General features: G+C 45.0%; 2 protein-coding genes across 2 annotated transcripts in view; one reads left to right on the top strand and one right to left on the bottom strand.

Annotated features, from left to right (window-relative positions):
* SLC36A1 (solute carrier family 36 member 1) overlaps positions 1 to 14,374 on the top strand; it is a 100,660-nt gene extending 86,286 nt beyond the window's left edge. The window contains exon 11 of the mRNA XM_082620886.1: positions 14,298 to 14,374. Within this exon, the coding sequence (XP_082477012.1) occupies positions 14,298 to 14,359 (62 nt within the window). The 3' untranslated portion in view covers positions 14,360 to 14,374. The remainder of the gene's footprint in view (positions 1 to 14,297) is intronic.
* The window catches only part of FAT2 (FAT atypical cadherin 2), a gene marked incomplete at both ends in the record, with an annotated part of 73,294 nt that overhangs the window by 18,006 nt on the left and 35,586 nt on the right, over positions 1 to 19,702 (bottom strand). The window contains 6 exons of the mRNA XM_082620879.1: positions 6,766 to 6,911; positions 9,899 to 10,709; positions 14,801 to 14,998; positions 16,629 to 16,772; positions 17,382 to 17,519; positions 18,461 to 18,675. Coding sequence (XP_082477005.1) covers positions 6,766 to 6,911; positions 9,899 to 10,709; positions 14,801 to 14,998; positions 16,629 to 16,772; positions 17,382 to 17,519; positions 18,461 to 18,675 — 1,652 coding nt within the window. The remainder of the gene's footprint in view (positions 1 to 6,765; positions 6,912 to 9,898; positions 10,710 to 14,800; positions 14,999 to 16,628; positions 16,773 to 17,381; positions 17,520 to 18,460; positions 18,676 to 19,702) is intronic.

Here is a 19,702-nt window from a genome sequence, read left to right as displayed (position 1 = left end):
AGTTCTAAGAGGGAAGTTTATAGCAATACAATCCCACCTTAAGAAACAGGAAACATCTCGAATAAACAACCTAACCTTGCACCTAAAGCAATTAGAGAAAGAAGAACAAAAACATCCCAAAGTTAGCAGAAGGAAAGAAATCATAAAAATCAGATCAGAAATAAATGAAAAAGAAATGAAGGAAACGATAGCAAAGATCAATAAAACTAAAAGCTGGTTCTTTGAGAAGATAAACAAAATTGATAAACCATTAGCCAGACTCATCAAGAAAAAAAGGGAGAAGACTCAAATCAATAGAATTAGAAATGAAAAAGGAGAAGTAACAACTGACACTACAGAAATACAAAAGATCATGAGAGATTACTATAAGCAACTCTATGCCAATAAAATGGACAACCTGGAAGAAATGGACAAATTCTTAGAAATGCACAACCTGCCAAGACTGAATCAGGAAGAAATAGAAAATATGAACAGACCAATCACAAGCACTGAAATTGAAACTGTGATAAAAAATCTTCCAACAAACAAAAGCCCAGGACCAGATGGCTTCACAGGCGAATTCTATCAAGCATTTAGAGAAGAGCTAACACCTATCCTTCTGAAACTCTTCCAAAATATAACAGAGGGAGGAACACTCCCAAACTCATTCTACGAGGCCACCATCACCTTGATACCAAAACCAGACAAGGATGTCACAAAGAAAGAAAACTACAGGCCAATATCACTGATGAACATAGATGCAAAAATCCTCAACAAAATACTAGCAAACAGAATCCAACAGCACATTAAAAGGATCATACACCATGATCAAGTGGGGTTTATTCCAGGAATGCAAGGATTCTTCAATATACGCAAATCAATCAACGTGATACACCATATTAACAAACTGAAGGAGAAAAACCATATGATCATCTCAATAGATGCAGAGAAAGCTTTCGACAAAATTCAACACCCATTTATGATAAAAACCCTGCAGAAAGTAGGCATAGAGGGAACTTTCCTCAACATAATAAAGGCCATATATGACAAACCCACAGCCAGCATCGTCCTCAATGGTGAAAAACTGAAACCATTTCCACTAAGATCAGGAACTAGACAAGGTTGCCCACTTTCACCACTCTTATTCAACCTAGTTTTGGAAGTTTTAGCCACAGCAATCAGAGAAGAAAAGGAAATAAAAGGAATCCAAATTGGAAAAGAAGAAGTAAAGCTGTCACTGTTTGCAGATGACATGATACTATACATAGAGAATCCTAAAGATGCTACCAGAAAACTACTAGAGTTAATCAATGAATTTGGTCAAGTTGCAGGATACAAAATTAATGCACAGAAATCTCTGGCATTCCTATATACTGATGATGAAAAATCTGAAAGTGAAATCAAGGAAACACTCCCATTTACCATTGCAACAAAAAGAATAAAATATCTAGGAATAAACCTCCCTAAGGAGACAAAAGACCTGTATGCAGAAAATTATAAGACACTGATGAAAGAAATTAAAGATGATACAAATAGATGGAGAGATATACCATGTTCTTGGATTGGAAGAATCAACATTGTGAAAATGACTCTACTACCCAAAGCAATCTACAGGTTCAATGCAATCCCTATCAAACTACCACTGGCATTTTTCACAGAACTAGAACAAAAAATTTCACAATTTGTATGGAAACACAAAAGACCCCGAATAGCCAAAGCAATCTTGAGAACGAAAAATGGAGCTGGAGGAATCAGGCTCCCTGACTTCAGACTATACTACAAAGCTACAGTAATCAAGACAGTATGGTCCTGGCACAAAAACAGAAAGATAGATCAATGGAACAGGATAGAAAGCCCAGAGTTAAACCCACGGACATATGGTCACCTTATCTTTGATAAAGGAGGCAGGAATGTACAGTGGAGAAAGGACAGTCTCTTCAATAAGTGGTGCTGGGAAAACTGGATAGGGACATGTAAAAGTATGAGATTAGATCATTCCCTAACACCATACACAAAAATAAGCTCAAAATGGATTAAAGACCTAAATGTAAGGCCAGACACTATCAAACTCTTAGAGGAAAACATAGGCAGAACACTCTATGACATAAATCACAGCAAGATCCTTTTTGACCCACCTCCTAGAGAAATGGAAATAAAGACAAAAATAAACACATGGGACCTAATGAAACTTCAAAGCTTTTGCACAGCAAAGGAAACCATAAACAAGACCAAAAGACAACCCTCAGAATGGGAGAAAATATTTGCAAATGAAGCAACTGACAAAGGATTAATCTCCAAAATTTATAAGCAGCTCATGCAGCTCAATAACAAAAAAACAAACAACCCAATACAAAAATGGGCAGAAGGGCCTCCCTGGTGGCGCAGTGGTTGAGAGTCCGCCTGCCGATGCAGGGGATACGGGTTCGTGCCCCGGTCTGGGAGGATCCCATATGCCGCGGAGCGGCTGGGCCCGTGAGCCATGGCCGCTGGGCCTGCGCATCCGGGGCCTGTGCTCCGCAACGGGAGAGGCCACAACAGTGAGAGGCCCGCATACCGCAAAAAGGAAAAAAAAAAAAAAAAAAAAAAAATGGGCAGAAGACCTAAATAGACATTTCTCCACAGAAGATATACAGACTGCCAACAAACACATGAAAGGATGCTCAACATCTTTACTCATTAGAGAAATGCAAATCAAAACTACAATGAGATATCATCTCACACCAGTCAGAATGGCCATCATCAAAAAATCTAGAAACAATAAATGCTGGAGAGGGTGTGGAAAAAAGGGAACACTCTTGCACTGCTGGTGGGAATGTGAATTGGTACAGCCGCTATGGAGAACGGTATGGAGGTTCCTTAAAAAACTACAAATAGACCCACCATATGACCCAGCAATCCCACTACTGGGCATATACCCTGAGAAAACCATAATTCAAAAAGAGACATGTACCAAAATGTTCATAGCAGCCCTATTTACAATAGCCCGGAGATGGAAACAACCTAAGTGTCCATCATCGGATGAATGGATAAAGAAGATGTGGCACATATATACAATGGAATATTACTCAGCCATAAAAAGAAATGAAATTGAGCTATTTGTAATGAGGTGGATAGACCTAGAGTCTGTCATACAGAGTGAAGTAAGTCAGAAAGAGAAAGACAAATACTGTATGCTAACACATATATATGGAATTTAAGAAAAAAAAAATGTCATGAAGAACATAGGGGTAAGACAGGAATACAGACACAGACCTACTAGAGAATGGACTTGAGGATATGGGGAGGGGGAAGGGTAAGCTGTGACAAAGTGAAAGAGCGGCATGGACATATATACACTACCAAACGTGAGGTAGATAGCTAGTGGGAAGCAGCCGCATAGCACAGGGAGATCAGCTCGGTACTTTGTGACCTCCTGGAGGGGTGGGATAGGGAGGGTGGGAGGGAGACGCAAAAGGGAGGGGATATGGAAACATATGTATATGTATAACTGATTATATTTGTTATAAAGCAAAAAAATAAAATAAAATAAAATAAAATAAAATAAAAAAACAAAAAAACAAACAAAAAAAAGGAATCCAAACTGGCAGAGAAGAAGTAAAACTGTCACTGTTTGCAGATGACATGATACTATACATAGAGAATCCTAAAGGTGCTACCAGAAAACTACTATACAAGCAGCTCATGCAGCTCAATATCAAACAACAAAAAACCCAATCCAAAAATGGGCAGAAGACCTAAATAGACATTTCTCCAAAGAAGGTATACAGATAGCCAACAAACATATGAAAGGATGCTCAACATCACTAATCATTAGAGAAATGCAAATCAAAACTACAATGAGGTATCACCTCACACCAGTCAGAATGGCTATCATCAAAAAATCTACAAAAAATAAATGCTGGAGAGGGTGCGGAGGAAAGGGAACCCTCTTGCGCTGTTGGGGGGAATGTAAATTGATACAGCCACTATGGAGAACAGTATGGAGGTTCCTTAATAAACTAAAAATAGAACTACCATATGACCCAGCAATCCCACTACTGGGCATATACCCTGAGAAAACCATAATTCAAAAAGAGTCATTATCACAATGTTCATTGCAGCTCTATTTACAATAGCCAGGACATGGAAGCAACCCAAGTGTCCATCGACAGATGAATGGATAAAGAAGATGTGGCACATATATACAATGGATTAGCCATAAAACGAAACTGAGTTATTTGTAGTGAGGTGGATGGACCTAGAGACTGTCATACAGAGTGAAGAAAGTCAGAAAGATAAAAAGACCGTATGCTAATACATATATATGGAATCTTTAAAAAAAATGGTTCTGGAGAACCTAAGGGCAGGACAGGAATAAAGACGCTGATGTGGAGAATGGACCTGAGGACAAAGGGAGGGGGAAGGGTAAGCTGGGATGAAGTGAGAGAGTGGCATGGACATATATCCACTACCAAATGTAAAATAGATAGCTAGTGGGAAGCAGCTGCATAGCACAGGGAGATCAGCTCGGTGCTTTGTGTCCACCTAGAGGGGTGGGATAAGGAGGGTGGGAGGGAGACGCAAGAGGGAGGAGATATGGGGATATATGTATATGTATAGCTGATTCACTTTGTCATACAGCAGAAACTAACACACCATTGTAAAACAGTTTAACTCCAATAAAGATGTTACAAAAAAAAAAAAAGACAGACTGTACCAAATGTGTCATCCTTTTGTATAAAACTGCACTATGTCATAAGTATCATTACTTTTTAAAAAATGAACACAATTATTTGAGTGCATGCTCTGTTTTAGGCACTGTGCCAAAAGCTTTCCTTGAATCATTATGTAATTCTCACGGAGTACAGCGCAATGGGTAAGAGCTCGGGTGTTGGAGCAGGTTGGACTGGCCCAGTCCCCAGTATTTACTGCCTGTGCGGTCATAAGCAAATTATTTAATCCCCCCAAGCCTCAATTTCTTCATCTATAGGACAAGGATAATGACAGTCACCACCTTACAAGGCTCTTTCGAGGACTAAATGCTACAGCACAGGCTATAAGGTGTCTGGCACAACAAGGGCTCAGTACTTTCTTATGACCACTCTACAAGGATGAGTCCCATTTTCATAGATGAGTAAATCGAGATGTAGTGAGATTGAGGCTCTGGCCCAAAGGACCGAGTGCCTGAGCAAAGATTCGAAAATGGAAGCTCAGCCATGCACATGTGCTAGTCACAGGAGCCTGGCATGAACAACTGGCTCTCTTCAGTATATTTCCCTATAGCATTTTAATTTATTACAATAAGTATCTGTCATTTTTATTTTAAAAAAACCCATAAAGCTATTTTCAGAATTTAGAATAATATAGCAGGAAAGGAAAAATATAAAGAAGACTGTCCATGAAAATCATAACCTCCAGGCTTATGATTTATTTGAGATCTTTAAAAGCACAAAAGGACTGTGACTGTAGAAGACAAATATTCTGCAGCCTGCCTCTCCTGCACACCACCCTGCTCTCTGAGCAGCTGACCTCCGCGAAGTTGCTGCTGCAGGGTTCCATGTTGCAGGTGGACAGGTACACAAGGGTAGGGGTGGACAGTAGTTGTTACTGTGCCCCTCATTCTTCTTTTCCTTTTGGGACACTCTGCCTCCTTCTCAACTGAGTCTACGTTATTCTGGAAAGGCTGGCCCCTCTCCCTGGCAGCCTTGGGGATAGTCACATGACTCAGACCTGCCAATCAAGGTCTGAGGTGGGACTTTTACCGCTGTTGGAAAGAGATGCTCCCTTTCTGCTGGGCTGGCTTGGTGGTAGAATGAAAGCCTGGGCTGCTGGGGCCACCTTTGCCATCACTTGGGGGGATATCTGTGGTCTTCTGAACAAAAGCAGATCTGACAGCAGGAAGGAAAAGGATCCTGTTGATATACTTTGAACACCTGGATCTACCCAAGCCTGAGGTCAACCCTTGGACTCTTCCATTACATGAGCCAATAAAATTCTCTCTTTTGTTTAAAAAATAATAATAATAAAATTGCAACTTCCCACATTCCTGATCCCCCTTAACCTTTTTTTTTTCCTTTTAACCCAAAGCACTTATGACATTTGGACAAACTCTATAATTTTCTGATTTATTATTTTTATGTTTATTGTCAGTCTCCCACCATAGGATGAAAGCTCTAGGAGGGGTTTTTGTCTTTTTCACTGATGAGACCCAAGCACCTGGAAGAGTGCCTGTTGCATAGTAGATGCTCCATAAATATTTGTTGAATGGATTAAATTCTAACTAGCTGCCAAAGTCTGCTTTCTCTTTGTCAAAATGGGAGATGGACACCTGTGATAGAGATGTTAAAATCAGGCAGGTACTCTGAGACTTTCTACAAGACATAATCAGAAGGACTAAAAGACCCTTGAAAGGAAATTCATTTTCCTCCATGTGGATTCCACGTACCTTAATGTACCCCAGCCTTCCACCCATCTTGGGAAACACTGGTCTATTACTCAGCAAAAATGATAAAAGCATCAACCAGGTCTAGGTGGCCTTACCCATCTCTCTTTCTATCTTCAGAGGCTCTCTGTCATCCCACAGAACAGCCTGACCTCTGTTGTACTTGGACATGTATTGCCAGGTGGAGTGGCTTTGGCTATCATGGCTGGAAGGTCTCGTGTTCTACCTAAGAGTCACACCCAGTATCCCTGAAAACCATGCAGGGGTTTCTTTGCAGAAGTGACCCTTCTTGGCCACCCCCATGCCTCCCCACCTCTCCAGCCTGGCACGCCCACAGGAAATCTCTCAGGCTGGCAGTGCCTTACCTTCAGGGAGAGACACACTGTCTTATTGCTGAACAGGAGAATGGCCTGTGACTGGAGTGTTTTCAGGCGGAAACGGATGTGCCAGTTCTGAGCCTCTGGGAGACTGTACCGCCCAAAGCTCTGACCGCTGAACCTCACGGCAGTACCTGTGAAAGCAACCAGAGCACCGTCACCTCCACACAAAGTGGTCCCCACGGAGCCCTGGAACTGACTTTGTCTCATTCAACCCTTGGGTGGCAAGCAAGGTCATTGCTTCCATTTTACAGATGAAATGAGGCTGTGGGGTTACTTGTCCAGGGTCACACAGTTAGACAGGGGCCATCACCCTGCACACCTTCCTCTGGCCCCAGGGACCCTCGCCTTGGGTCCTGGCCTGAATCAGAAACTATGAACTCAAACCATCAAGAAAGCAAGAATCAAGCCAGAAAGGTCATCAATCAAGTGTGCAGAAGTCAAAACTTCTATCCTCCATATTTTCCATGTGATTTCTGACATCACTTGGGGAAGAAGGAGGTCGAGTTGGAGAGGATTTTGCATATATGTGTGATTTCAGGGACACCATGAGGGCTTTTGCCTCAAGACACCTTCTTCATCATCAGGAGTGTAATCATTTGGGTAAGCACTTCCCACACGAAATGCTGCTGAGAAGTCGAGAGACTTCTGTGGTAAAGGAAGAAGGTAGTGATAAATTGTGTGGCCAAAACTTCCATATGCTGCATCCTCCGTAGCATGCTCCATCCTCCATAGCAATTGCTAATGCAGAATTGCACAGTGAGGATTCTGAGACTTCACCTAAACTTGAGTTTTTCAAGCTTATTTGAACATGGGACCCTCTAGTGTGGACTACGTACCCTTAGCCCTTGGAAATAGCATTCTGTGGAAACTCCTTTGGGACATGCTGTGTTATATTAAGCCATGCCCACCCCAGATTTTTTTTTTAAATCCACCCTCCTCAGAAGTGAGTTCAGTTATTAAATCCCTAAAACCTCAGTGTGAAGCTTATATAAGCTTAAGTGTAAGCTTATCAGTTGTCAGGAGAAGGGATGAGCAGTACAGGCTCCAGATTCCTAGGGAAGAGGATTGAAGAGAGGGAACACAGGCCAAAAGGAGGAGAAAGAACCAGAAAGTGAGGCCCATGGGATTACAAGATGCTAAGATGCTGTCATACCGTACGTCTAAAACACTCTGATGCTGGCAATTCCATTCCAGTAGGTCATTGTTGGATGGGATATTGCAGATGATCTAGATCAAGAATCCCCAAACCTGGCTGAGTATCAGCATCAGCTGAAGAATCTTTTAAAATACAGAATGCTAGGCTCTACCCTTAGTGAGTAAGATTCTGTAGTTCTGGTGGCACTTGGGTATCTGTATTTTAAAAATCTCCCCATGATGGGTGTAGCAACTGGAAGAGAGCCCAAGGGAGGTTTCTGAGATGCTGATCGTATTCTGGTCCTTGATCTAGGTGATTACCTTGATCTAGGCTCATTACACCGGTGTATTTGATTTGTGAACACTTGTTGAGCTGTACACTTATGATACATGGATCTTTCTGTATGTCCTGTTTCACTAAAATGTTCAAACAAACAAACAGAAACCAAACTTCTTTCCAAGTGATTCTGGTGTTAGGTGAGCCAGCCTACCTAGTATTTCTCAAAGTGCAGTCCTTGGCCCACCAGCTTCAGAAATGCTTGAGATGCTGGCTAAAAATGCCAATTGCAGGCGTCACCCAAGACCTTCTAAATAAAAAACTCCGCAGGTGACAGCCAGGAGCAGGTCACTTTATAAACATGCTCCCCAGGCGATTTTGCATAATCTTGAATTTTAGAACCTCTGCTATCTGATGCCAGGGGGTCAGGAGAGAACCTTCAGCCATCACAGCTTTCCCTGCAGCCGACTCCAGGGTAAGAGACACGAGAAGGGAACACCTGCCGCCCCAGCCCACCCCATACGCCTAGAGTAGCTCACCTAGCCTAAATCCAGAGGGCCCTGGAGAAAGTCCACACATCTTCCTAGAATTTCCCTAATGCAATCTGGATGGACCCCTAGGCCAGGCCAGGCAGGGGGCAAGGGGGCAGGGCTGATGTCATTCCCCTTTTGCAAATGCACCTGAGCTGATCCAGGGCATTGGTCCTAATGCCAGGGGCACTGGGGTAAGTCCTGTCAGAACACCAACTTCCTAAAGAGTTTGGTGAAGAGCTCAGGCTTTAGAGTGGGACACAGGTATTTGAATAACCAGCCTTTCACTGGAGGCTGTACAGTTTCAAGCAAACCAATACAATCCCCATACCTGTTTCAACTGTAGATGGAGCTAATGATCCTGCTTCCTAAGGTTGTGGTGTTGAGTTTAGGTAACATACACACAGAGACTGGCACATAGCAGAATCCTTATAGCAACAACTACCACCATGTGAATGGCAGCCACCACTGGTGGGGTGCTTAGTATGAGACAGCTAGGGGTTAAAATGCTTTCATATCCATTAAGTAATTTACTCCCCAAACCAACTCAAGGAGGCAGACGATACTATCTTCATTATTTCAAAGATGAGGAAAAAGCTCAGAGGGTTTTAGTAATCCACCCAAAGTTACACAGCTCATAAATGACAGAGCTGGGGTTTGAACCTGAGCTGCTTAGTCCACACGTTGAGGTTAAAACTATCAGGCTATAGTAATATAGTAGTAGCGCTAGTAACTTGGGTTAGTTGACCACCTTCTGTAGGTCAGGCACTCTTCCAAGCAAGCACTTGATACTTAATTCTCATTTAATCCCTACAACGGTGCAAAGGCACAGAGAGGTTAAATAATTTTCTTAGGGTTACCTGGCTAGCTAGTGGCATAGCTGGGATTTGAACCCAGGCAACTTGACGCCAGAGTCTATGCTTTCAGCTGTGATGCTGAACTGCCTCTTGAATTCTTACCATTATTTTCAAAGTTCCAAAAAGTGACCAGAACTAGGGTACTATTCCATGACTAGATTTTGTGAGGCCGCACCTGTCTTGTGGTGGTCCCTGGTCTTTAACCCTGTTAAAATGTCCCTCTAACTACCCCAGAGAGCCCCCTGCTGGGATCTCCATCCCTGGAGTCAGTCTGGCTAGGCCATCAGCACTGGTTGTCCTGGGGAAGTCCCATTCCTCACCGTTACAGGAGCAGTTCCTCTCCAGGCGGTGTCGCGGGGTCAGGATGCTGAGCCTGGCTGTGCTGTACGTGGGCCCAACGCTGGGGTCCAGGTGCACGGTCTCTTGGCAGATTTGTCCCTGGCAGGTTGGCCCCTGGCAGGGCACCACAGCCATGGCTGACCTCATCTGAATTCCCACCGAGTGTTCCATCTCCTTGGCTGAGTGAGTGATGATGGATGCTAGCTCCTGGAGCTTGGAGAAGGTCCCCGAATGCCCCTCAAAGACCAGGAGCACATCCACCCCAGCCATGGCCTCTGCAGGCTGCAGGCTGGCCAGGTGGATGTTGGCTCGTTTGATGTCCAGCCTGTTGCTGAGGAACCTCTGCAGGTTCCTCCAATGGTCACTCACCAGCTCCTCTGGGGTGAGCTGGTGGAAGCCCATCCACACGGTCTGCTGCAGAGCCTCCCGCCCCACATGCCACACGTGGACGTGGACCCCGGCAGTGGTGGAGAAGGTCCCATCGCTGACCATGACGTTGAACGTGTAGCGGCCCCGAGGCAGCCCCTGGGCAGCGATGATCTTGCCATCAGACGCACCCACTGTGAAGTGCCTGCCCAGGCTCCCCTCTTCTGCCAGGCTGTAGGTCAGCGTGTCCTGTGGGTCTCGGTCTGTGGCGTGGATTTTGCCCACCATGCCGCCCTGGAACTCCTCCTCCCCGATGGTGATGAAGATCTCCAGTGGGAGGGCGGAGGGTGGGTAGTGGCTCTGCTCCCTGACGTGGACGCTGACCGATGTGGAAGATGAGAGGGGCGGGGTGCCGCTGTCTGACACCTGTGGGCAAAGCGGGCACCGAATTACCATAGGACTGGGGCTGTCGGGGCCTCCCTGGGGAGCCACATCCCTCTGCTCCAGGGCAGGCTCAGCGTGTTGTCACATTTGAAAGGGAAAATCGTAACTCCAAAAGCGCTGAGGGCTCTGTGGAGGGAGTTACATCACTGGTGTGGGTGGTAAAACTTCATCACTGGTGTGGGTGGTAAAATTTAACTCCACCTTCCATCTGACACTTCTCTGAGCCCGTCCTAAGCCTCTCCAGCCACACGCGGCCTCCTACCTCTTGAGCTTCTCTCATTCTGTCTCTTTCCTTAGGAGGGTCATCAAAGGTCTCCTAGTGATTCTAGGGTACACCCTTCATGGCTCCTGTGAGCCTAAGGAGGTTCTCTTGCACCTCTTTACTATGTGACTGGGGTCAGGGTCGGGGTGGGCATGTCTTCTTCAGCTCAGCCAACAAATATTTATTGAGTGCCTTGTATGGGCCAGGCCCTCCGCTATGATCAGGAGAAAAGAGAGGTGAGGAGAAGAGGTGACAGACAGGGAACAGCAAGCGTCAGGTCCTCTGGTGGGAAAGAATGCTCAACACAGCAGGAAGGGACCGCTGCTGCTGGAGGAGCGGGCAGGGCTGAGGGCCAGAGGTGAGCAGAGAGGGAAGCCCAGGCTGTCGCTGATGGGCTGAGGAGCACGAGGTTGGATTTAAGTCAGGCCCGAAAAGCCACTGCAGGTTTGAAGCAACGTGATCTCACTTAAGCAAGGAAAGATTGTAAATTAGAAATGCCTTTCCCTTGCACATTTCACCAAGCATCTCTGCAACTTTCTGTCTGGACTTAGCAAGGAGGAAGCTTTCCTTCCTCTCCTCAGTAATGTTATCACTTTCTCAGCTGTCAGCAGGGTCTTCACGGTTTTCCCTATGGTAATATCTTGCTCATGTGGATTCACTTTGAGTGCGGGAGAAAGGTGCAATATTACACCTACTGCTGGGAATTGTGCATAATACTGATGAGATATAAGTAGCAACAGTAATAATTAATATTACTACGAAGAATAATATATAACTAATATTAACTGAGTACAAACTGTGTGCCAGTCACTTTTGAATTCTTTAAAAGCATGATCATAGTTTATCTTTCTTATGAGGTAAGTACCCTGAAGTGTCCTATTTTACAAAAGATATAACTGAGTCTCAGAGAGGTCAAGTGACGTGCCCAAGGTCATACAGCAGGTAAGGCCAGAGCAGAATCTGAACTTCTTGTGTTCATAGCCTGTTTCTTTGCTGGCCTATAGTGCCTCCCAGTGAATGGAAGCGGAAATACAGGACAAATGCAAGAGAGAGTGATGATGCCAATAGTTACTGAGTGATTGTCTGGGCCAGTATACAGAGGTCAGGAAGCTGTTGCCTCCCTAGACATTCACACCCATGCCCTTGGCTTTGAGGACCCTCTGCATTAGCCCACACCTGTCCTCTGAGCTGCAGACTCCCATTCCCAGCTGCCTATTGGACACCTCTACTTAGATATTTCATGGACACCTGAAAGGTAACATATGCTAAGCAGAGCCCTCATTTTACCCCATAAACCTGTCCCTCCCCCACCTCAAGTCTTTCCAGTCTCATAAATGGCCCTACCATCCAGACGTTACTGGAGCCAGGAACCTGGGAGTGGTCCTGATTCTTCTCTTTTCTCTCTCTGCTCATATCCAATCCACCACCGACTCCCATTTATTTCCAAGCAAAACCTGTCACAGATATATCCACTTGTTCATCTTCACCATCACCTCAAGATCTCATCACCACTACCTCCAGCTTAGACGAATTCTCACTGGTCTCCCTCAACCACTCCTGCCCCCTTCAACTGACTTTCTCTAGAGCTTCAAAAACAAGCCTCCTGAGACACAAGAAGGCTCACTTCTCTCTTTGAAACCCTTCAATCACTTCTAACTGCACTTCGATTAGAATCTAAAAGTATTATCAAGGCTTATCATTAGGATGACTCTACTTCCTGGTTAGCCCAGGACAGTCTTGATTTTCACCTTTGTGGATCACTTATCACCAATTAACTATTTTTAGTGCCTCTCTCACTCTCAAGAGCATCACAGTTTGGGCCTCAAATAACACGGTCATCCAAGCTATGAGACCCCCATGATCCACCCAACCTATCTCTCTCTCTCTTTTTTTTTTTTTTTTGCGGTACGCGGGCCTCTCACTGTTGTGGCCTCTCCCATTGTGGAGCACAGGCTCCGGACGCACAGACTCAGCAGCCATGGCTCATAGGCCCAGCTGCTCTGTGGCATGTGGGATCTTCCTGGACCGGGGCACGAACCCGTGTCCCTGGCATCGGCAGGTGGACTGTCAACCACTGCGGCACCAGGGAAGCCCCCACCCAACCCATCTCTTCAATTTCATTCCTACCAGTGCTCACCATGCACTGATCACGTGGCGAAACCTCAGGTCACTTCAGGCTCTTTCTCACCCTGGGACTTGGTCTCATCATGCTCTTCCTGCCTGTGATGCTCTCCTGCCCACTTTCCACATGGGCATCTCCTCAGATCTCTGCTCAAATGCCCCCTCCTCACAAGGACAGCCACCCTCTGAAAGTGTCTCTCTTGTGCCTTATGAGCCCCCTGTCACTTTCTTCATCTGCTTACTGCTTATCTCCATAATTAGGATCAAAAGCCCATGGGGATGGGGATCATCCCCTTCTTTCCCCTGCTATATTAATAGCAGGTAGCATGCCATATGATAAGTACTCATAAATGTTAAGTATGTGAAAGTACTCATAACTGTTTGTTGAATGATGATAAGTACTCATAAATGTTTGTTGAATGATGAATGGCTGGCTGGCTGGTTGGCTGGCTAAATGGATGACTACATCATTGTGAGCCCAGAGAAGTTCACAGAACAGTAGGATCCACTAGATTTGAGATTTAGGAAAGGGATTTGGGGGAATGAAATGAGGGGGAAATGTTTGATCACCATCTTGGACACTTTTCCTTGGGCAGTTCTCATACAACCCATATAATATCACTATAATTCTCTCCATGTATGTATATGTTCTCTCATTTGACCCCTGCACTGAAACTGTGGGTAATCATGGATTAGTGGATCCATGGATTAGTCAAATTCATTTCACCTGCCTTCACTAAACAAGGTCATTTAAAGACTTGCATCTGCACATGTCCTAAACAATAACATGTTTGCCAGAGTTATTTTCCAGGACTTGGAGTCAACCGTGACTAGTTGGAGTTGAGCTGGTTAAGACTGGGTAGGACCACCGACCCTTTAACTGGGCATGCCCAAGGGTCTGCTTGGTGACCTTGACGTCAGAGGGCAGAAAACCCTCAGATAGTGCTAACTGCCTCCATTTTTGAACGTGCAGAGGCCTGTAGCTTAGTTACACCTGCGGCAGAACTATGATTACTGCACCTTTTTCCAGTCACCTTTCCCCATGCTCCCCACGCCTCAGACTGCCCTGCTCCTTTATTTTTTATTCCATAAATGCCCCAAGTCCCTTGCCTTTTGGGAGGCGGTTCTGAGACTTGTTCTATCTCCTTGCTTGGCTGCCTTGCTAATAAACCCTCTCTTTACTGCAGACTTCGGCATCTCAGCATTTCAGTTTGCTGCGCAGTTGGACAAACCGAACCTGATTCGATAACAGCACCAATTCTCTGAGGTAGGTCTTTAAAAAGACTTGCGGTTCAGAGAGCTGTCCTGGCCAAACTCAAGGAGTTAGAGCCAGGGTGAGGGAGTTTTTGTTCTGTCTGGGAGCAGGGGAGGAATTAAGAGCTTGGAGTCAGAATGCTTGGGTTTGAAGCAGCCCAGCTCTACCACTTATTAGTAGCATTACTTTCAGCCAGTAACTTAACCTCTGGGTACCTCAGTTACCACATTTGTAAACTGGGGGTAATAACCATACTCACTGTAAAGCATGTTGTGGGGGTTTAATGCAGTGATGCCCGTGAAGCACTTAGGCCAGTGCCTGGCACAAAGGAAGAGTTCTGTATATTGTTTTTTCTAACAAGAAGCACTGGTGGTACTTTTGTCAGCACATTTTCTGTCCCCATGGTCACCACCAGTGGCCCAACACAGCTCTCACCTCAATCTGAAGCTGATACCTTTCCTGGACTCTCTTGCTCAGGCCTGCAGTGGTCACCAGCCATCCGTCCGGGGTCACTCGGAAGGCAGAGCCATTGTTCCCCTTGGTGATTCGGAATGAGTAGGGGGGACCATTCTCTGGGGAGTCCGGGTCACTCAGGATCAGTTGCAGGACTTTGCTGCCAATGGGGGAGTTTTCCTGAGACCAAGAGAGACAGGAAATCAAAGAGCAAAATGAGTCCCAGTCCTTTCTTTCACATCTTTCTGGGTCCCCTTCTCTGGGATGAGTCCTCAGCACTCTGGCTGCTCCCAGGTCATGTCTGCATCTTGAGATGTCGTTCATTCATTCTGCCCATCTGTGAATTAGTTGTTGACTTTTGAACTTCCTGAGGGCAGTGCTGGTTTTTAGAAACAAAGCCCATTGGTGCTGGAAGGGTCTTTAGAGTCCCTTTATCCTATAGAGGTGACTTGCTGAAGTCACATAGCTGATGACTCATGTATATAAATTAGTGCCTGGGGTCCATGTGGGAACTTTGTGATTCATAGGTCCATTGAAAACCTATAAATGGTTTTCTGATTAGAGGACCAATGAGAAAATTCAAAGATGATTAGGAATTAACAGAGAAAAATTGATCCCCTGGATATTGTTCCAGTCATTGTTCTATAACACGGGAACTCAGTATGCTGTAACACAGTGGTTGTTAACTGTCTTTGTTAGCATCAAAACCTTATCTACAAACAGGATCTTATGAGCAGAAACTGGTAATTGCCTATCCAACAGGCATTCTTTCCTTCCTTTCTTACAAAACCCGACTTTAGTTCAGGTGTTGGGCGGCAATATCCTCAGCAAAGATATACCCCTCCTAAGAGGAGACGAACTATGATTGGTTTAAGTCAGTTACAATAATCTGAGTCCCTGTGCCAGTTTTTGGATTTAAGGGCAATCATGTAATCCATTTCTGATCATTGGAGGAGCCTACCAGGTGGGGGTTCTGAAAAGTCTTCTTCTTTGATAAAAACAGATTCTGCAAAAGAAGTCCCCATCTGTTTGCCTTTGAAGATGGTTTAGCAAGTATGTGATGCTGGAGCTGCAGCAGCCATTTTGTTACCATGAGGGAGAAGGTACAGGAATTTTGAAGAAGGTAACCCAAATTTGTGATATCAGTTTCCTGCTGAAATAACCAATTCTGGAATAGAATTTCCCACTAGCAGACCTTTTGTTATGTGAAATAATAAGGCCTTATTATTTAATAAGCTTTTAGTCAGGTGATCTGTTATTTGCAGCCAAAGCATCCTAACTCATACTCATGATACAAAACAGGTGAAAGTGGGGTGACCGTGGTTGATGCATAGTGCGACACAGAACTCTGTTCTCTACCTACTTCCTCACCTCCCTCACCCCTTGTGGTCACAATTCCCCACAGAATCTTAAGACTCTCTCCAAATCCCATTCATAAACCATTAGTATGGTGGAAATAGCTTGGGATCTGGAAGCTCTTCTGGGTTCAAATCCCAAATTCGCCACATTTTGACTGTGGCACATTTCTATACCTCCATTTAAAAAAATCCATAAAATGGGTACTGTCTACTTCCATATGGCTGTGTGAGTCCCCTATGAGATAATGGATGTGGACGTGCCTAGCACAGTGCCTGATAATTTTTAAGTGTGTAATCCATAATCCCCTTCAGCAGACCGTGTTGCCATTAGGGATATCAATGTAAGGTCACAGTCACTGTTTGGGTGGACTGGTATCAGTGCTGAGTGCTCTCCACTAGGAGGGATATGAAGGGAAGATGGATTCAGGATGCTTTGGGAAGCTTGAGCATACCTGGATGGAAGTACTGTAGTTGAGCTGGAAGAATCTTGGTGGGTTGTCATTGACATCAGCCACTTGGATAGCGATGTCTGTGTCCTCATGCAGTGGGGGCTTCCCACTGTCTGTGGCTCGGAGCCTCAGGGAGTAGCTAGAAATCTACAGCAAGATGCCCAGGGGAGAGTTAGCAACAAGACCACTCAGTTCTGCCCCCTGATTCATGACTAATGTTTTTAGAAAAATAAGTTGAAGACACTCCCCTGTGCCTGCCCCCATTACTCTCCCATAGCCTTTTAGGGCTCAGGTTCTAGAGTCAGGCAGAAGTAGGTTTGACTTCCAGTTTAACCATTTACTAGCTGTGAGACCTTGGGAAAGTGACTAAACTTATGTGAGGATGGTATTAGGACCTACCTCCTAGGATTACTTTAAGGACCAAATGGCGTAATGTATGTACATCACTTAGCAAAGTTCCTGGCACAGAGCAAGTGCTCAATAAGTGATAACTTGTTGTAATGATCTAATGATCCCCGGTTAATAGTGAGAAGCTGGCCTGAGCTCTTTCAGAAAGGTTAAGGGTTACTCAGCCCCTCTCCTGATGCTGGCCTCACAGGTCACAGGGGACCCGCAGAGAAAAGGAGTGGGAGACCCTGAGGGCAGGTCTGGAGAAGTGTCAGGATGGGGTGTTGAACGCAGTTCACCCTCTGGACCTGCAGCAGGGCTATATTCTGCTCTGATGAGCTCAGATTGGGCCCCTCCCACATGATTCACCTGTTCCCAATCCAGGGCCTTGGCCACCTGTAGCTCCCCTTTCTTGGGGTGGATGGCAAAGTGCCTGAGCTGGTTCCCTCCTATGAGGCTGTAGGTGATGGCACTATTTAGGGGTCCATCTTCGTCAGTCGCTGACACCTGCAGTAGAGGTGGGTGACAGTTGTGATTGGAGAGGCAAGAAGGAACAGAAAGGAATCTTGGCCCCTGAGAGTGTAGGGGGCACAGATATGTCCCTGCCCCATAGACTGCCCTTGGGCTGACAATCCTTGGACCATAGTCGTCCTTGCCAAGGGAATCTCCTCATTTACATCCTAGTGTGGATGTCAGCGTGCATGGTTCATTCGTTTATCCATTCATTCATTCATTCACTCATTCACTCATAACTGACAGGGTGCTAGGGTCCTGTGCTAGGAGTTGAGGAATGTGCCAAAATGAATAAGCCCTCAGGAAGCTTAATGTCTAGTTTTATGGACAAGTCTAATTTGGGGCAAAGTATGATCAACTTTATGGTGATAAATTTCACCTGGGGAGATTAGAAGAGGCTTCATGAAGCCTTGAAGGCTTCTGGGAGTGGAGCCAGCATTCCAGGCAGAAGAAACAATATGAGCCCAGAGGTAGGAAAGTACAGAGGATGTTTGGGGAAAGGTACCTCTTCCTGTGTGGTTGGAGCACAGGGTGCATATCAGGGGGTGGAAGGAGATGAGAACCTCGAATGTGGACATACACAGTTTGGTTTCACTCCATGAAGTGGGGAGCAATTACATGTTTAAATGCAAAGGGGTGTTGTTTGGTGTCCCTTCTCTTCCTCCCTTCCCACGCTGACACTCAGTGTCCCTCTGGCCGTCCTCTGGGGCCTCTCCCATGCCCCATTCTTTCCGTACCTGATCTAGATCTTATCAAACGTGGCTCTGAGAAATTTTATCATGAGAGAGTTTGGTTGAGTGGCTACAAGTCAGAGTCAAGTCTGTAGTGTATTAATTGATAAAATAATCCATGTTCATAGATGACTGGGGGAGGGGGAGATAAGAACCCACCCCAGAGTCCATGCCCCTCAAAAGGGCAAAATTGCAGATCCTTACTGTGAGCACGACTTCACCCACGATGGCATTCTCTAAGACCCTCGTGCTGTACAGATCCTGGGAGAATCTGGGCCGATGTTCGTTGACATCAGTGATATTGACCACTATTGTGGTCATGTCACTGAGGGAGGAGGAGCCCTTCCGGCTGCACTCGATGGATAAGAAGTACTTGGGGCTTGTCTCAAAGTCCAGGCTCTTATTGACGTACAGGATCCCTGAGGAAACAAGAGGTGATGGGAGCATTGAGGCAGAGTACTGAGGGGGTCTTGAGCCAAACCCCGGGAGAAGCAGCTCAACTGGGTCGGGAGAGACAGACCTCCTGCATCATCTCCTACATCATCTCACCTCCCTCTTCATTTTCTCTCTCCCATAGCCTCCCCCTTCCCCTCCATCTCCTCTCATTTTCCTTATTACCATTCTCAACAGCAGTGTTTCCCTCATTTATTTCTGTATTACTTCATTGAAATCTCATTTAATTCTATAATACTGACTCTATCTCACGTAGATCTGTAATAACCCTGTAGAGCAGGAACAAGTGTGATTTCCATTTTCTAGGTAAGTCAGCTGATGCTCCTAACATCTACGTGACTTGCCCAAGCTCAGTCACCTAGTAAATGACAGAACTTAGATTATAGAGTTTTATAATACCCAAAGCTGTTGAACAAATTATTAGGGCAGAGATTTATTATTCTGAACACTGGAAAATAAAAGAACAAGGATTTATCCTGCCATTCCTGGATAACTGAATAGTTAATGGTAGAAAACTCTTCTTTATAAAATAACTCCAGTTAGTAAATGAATGAGGAACGATAAGGTTAGAAAAATCACAATTTTGCAGCCCCTAATGAAATAATATATCTGGGAAATAATCATTAAAGGCTGTTAAAACCATTAGAAAAAGAGCTGGATGGGTCACGCTGACAACCCCCGAACTCACCATCAATCTTGACCTCAGAAAAAAGAACCAATCAGCCATTATGTGCCTCCTCATGTGGTGCAAAGGAGAGCCCAGCATCATCTATGAAGCTTTGTTGGCAAAAAAATTGAGCTTGAACCGCATCAAGGTCTTTGATCCAAATGTCATTTATAATAAATATAGGGGCTAGAGGGATATGTTATATGACACCATAAAGATACAACTAGCCAATCCAAAATTATTTTAAAAATCCTGCCTCACACACGACCCCAGTATTTCATTAAATAAATGGCAGCAGGAAAATAAAGAGGGAGAGGAAAACGTTA

The sequence above is a fragment of the Mesoplodon mirus genome (assembly GCF_964341445.2).
Source record: "Mesoplodon mirus genome assembly, chromosome: 5".
Lineage (NCBI taxonomy): Eukaryota > Metazoa > Chordata > Mammalia > Artiodactyla > Ziphiidae > Mesoplodon > Mesoplodon mirus.
The sequence above is the reverse complement of the archived record's forward strand: the minus strand, read 5'-3'. Positions and strand labels throughout refer to the sequence as shown.